At 32.1% G+C, this 1,763-nt stretch overlaps 1 protein-coding gene across 1 annotated transcript; it reads right to left on the bottom strand.

Annotated features, from left to right (window-relative positions):
• Positions 1 to 240: 240 nt before the first annotated feature.
• On the bottom strand, positions 241 to 1,040 carry LOC119663886 (trypsin alpha-3-like). The gene has a single exon (XM_038073486.1). The coding sequence runs from the start codon at positions 1,011 to 1,013 to the stop codon at positions 264 to 266; it is 750 nt and encodes a 249-aa protein (XP_037929414.1). The 5' UTR covers positions 1,014 to 1,040; the 3' UTR covers positions 241 to 263.
• Between the last annotated feature and the right edge of the window lie 723 nt (positions 1,041 to 1,763).

The following is a 1,763-nucleotide window of genomic DNA, read 5'->3' as shown; positions in this document are numbered from 1 at the left end:
TTGGTTTTTGTAGAACTGATTGCGTTTTAGTGAAAAATGTTTCTGTGATAAATCGATTTTAAGATATTCTAGATACTCTAATTTCAAATAATATTTTTAAGAAGTAACTTTAAGTGTTTCTGACAATAATTTTTCTTTACTTTCATTTCAATAAGTATCGGTATTTACTCACACTTAATTTAAGCATTAATAAGTAATTCAAATTATTTTTCAATTTCAATTAAAATTTTTACTTTTGTTTTTTAACTTTATAATTGTTCACATTAACTGCGAGAATAATTAGAAATGACCTTGTTAACCCATTCACCACATACCACCATACTAGTACAAACTCTTGGATAATCTGTACGACCGCAACCATATCCCCATGACATAATACCAGACAATCTTCCGTTTGCATTTATAACTGGACCACCAGAATCCAAAGTACATCCGTCCTTACCTGGAGCACTTGCACAAAACATGGTGCCTGTCAGTTCATAGGAGAGAAGGCATTCACTTTTTGCTACTGCATTGACTGTAGTAGTTTGCAATATATTTGAAGGTGACCCGTCTTCACTAGTTAATCCCCAGCCATATAACTTTAATGGCTGACCAGCTGATAGCCCACCTGTAGCCAATACTGCTGGCGTGAGTGTGGTAGGCATGGCTGTTTTTAATCTTAACACGCACACATCAAAATTGTAGGTTGTGATATTAAATCCTGATGGATAGACCAATAAATCGGCATTACGTCTAGTACCAGTAGCTGAAAAATCGTTGGTATTGCCTTGGATAGTTAACTGATCAACTGTGTATTTATCTTTAAGGCAGGTTGCGGCTGTTATAATCATATCCTGAGCCACTAAGGTTCCGCAACATATCAGTTCACCGGTGCTTTTAAGCCTTATATTAACTGCATATGGTGCTGCACTAATTGGAGAGTCTGATCCTCCAACGATCTTGGCTTGTCCGTTCACACAGTTGGCCAAGGATATTAATAACAACGCAAGCTGAAGCAAATTTTTCCACATTTTACGTGTTGTGCTCGTGAGGCCCCTTTCCACTTTCTACCAAAATTTTCGAATTGATGACTTTTTATATGGGTCTTAATTAAATAATTTGAAAAATGAAAATAAAATTTAAGTAGATTACAAAAAGAATTTATTTAATTTGTTGTTATTGATATTAATTTTTACTTGTTTAATTACATAAAACAACAGATGGCAGCAATTGTTATAACTGTTGAGTAAACGCAAATAAAATAATGTTTAAAAAATCCTATTCGAATTTGTTTGTTTAATAAACAAAATTTGTACACATGTGGATAAATAAATATCTAATATATATAAAACAAAGCTTTATCCATTTGTCTATGAAACTTTATTGAAACATCTTGTTTATTTAAATATTTATTTTAGTTTGTGCTGTAGACGTTTTGCGCTTACGACGTCATGATTTAGTTACCTCTGGAAACAGTATTTGCAGCAATAATTAGGCCATATGTTCGGTAGTAGTTTCACAATTATGATTCTCATTGTGTTTAGTGTTACCATATTGCTGCATAAAATTTAAAATTTCGGTACATTTTCAAACGCTATTCATATATACATTTTAGGCGATATATATATAATAAAATAATAAATATATATATATATATATATAATAAAATAATTTGCGAGTATATCCTAACTCTGAAGATTTTAAGAGCATTGTTGTTGCTTCACTTGTACATTGACACAAGCTCACAAATCCTGGGTACCGGCCTATTGTTCAATTAGCGA

The sequence above is a fragment of the Teleopsis dalmanni genome, unplaced genomic scaffold (assembly GCF_002237135.1).
Source record: "Teleopsis dalmanni isolate 2A unplaced genomic scaffold, ASM223713v2 unscaffolded_contig_1067, whole genome shotgun sequence".
NCBI classification, from domain to species: Eukaryota; Metazoa; Arthropoda; class Insecta; order Diptera; family Diopsidae; genus Teleopsis; species Teleopsis dalmanni.
Note: the sequence above shows the minus strand (reverse complement) of the source record. Positions and strands in the feature narration are given on the sequence as shown.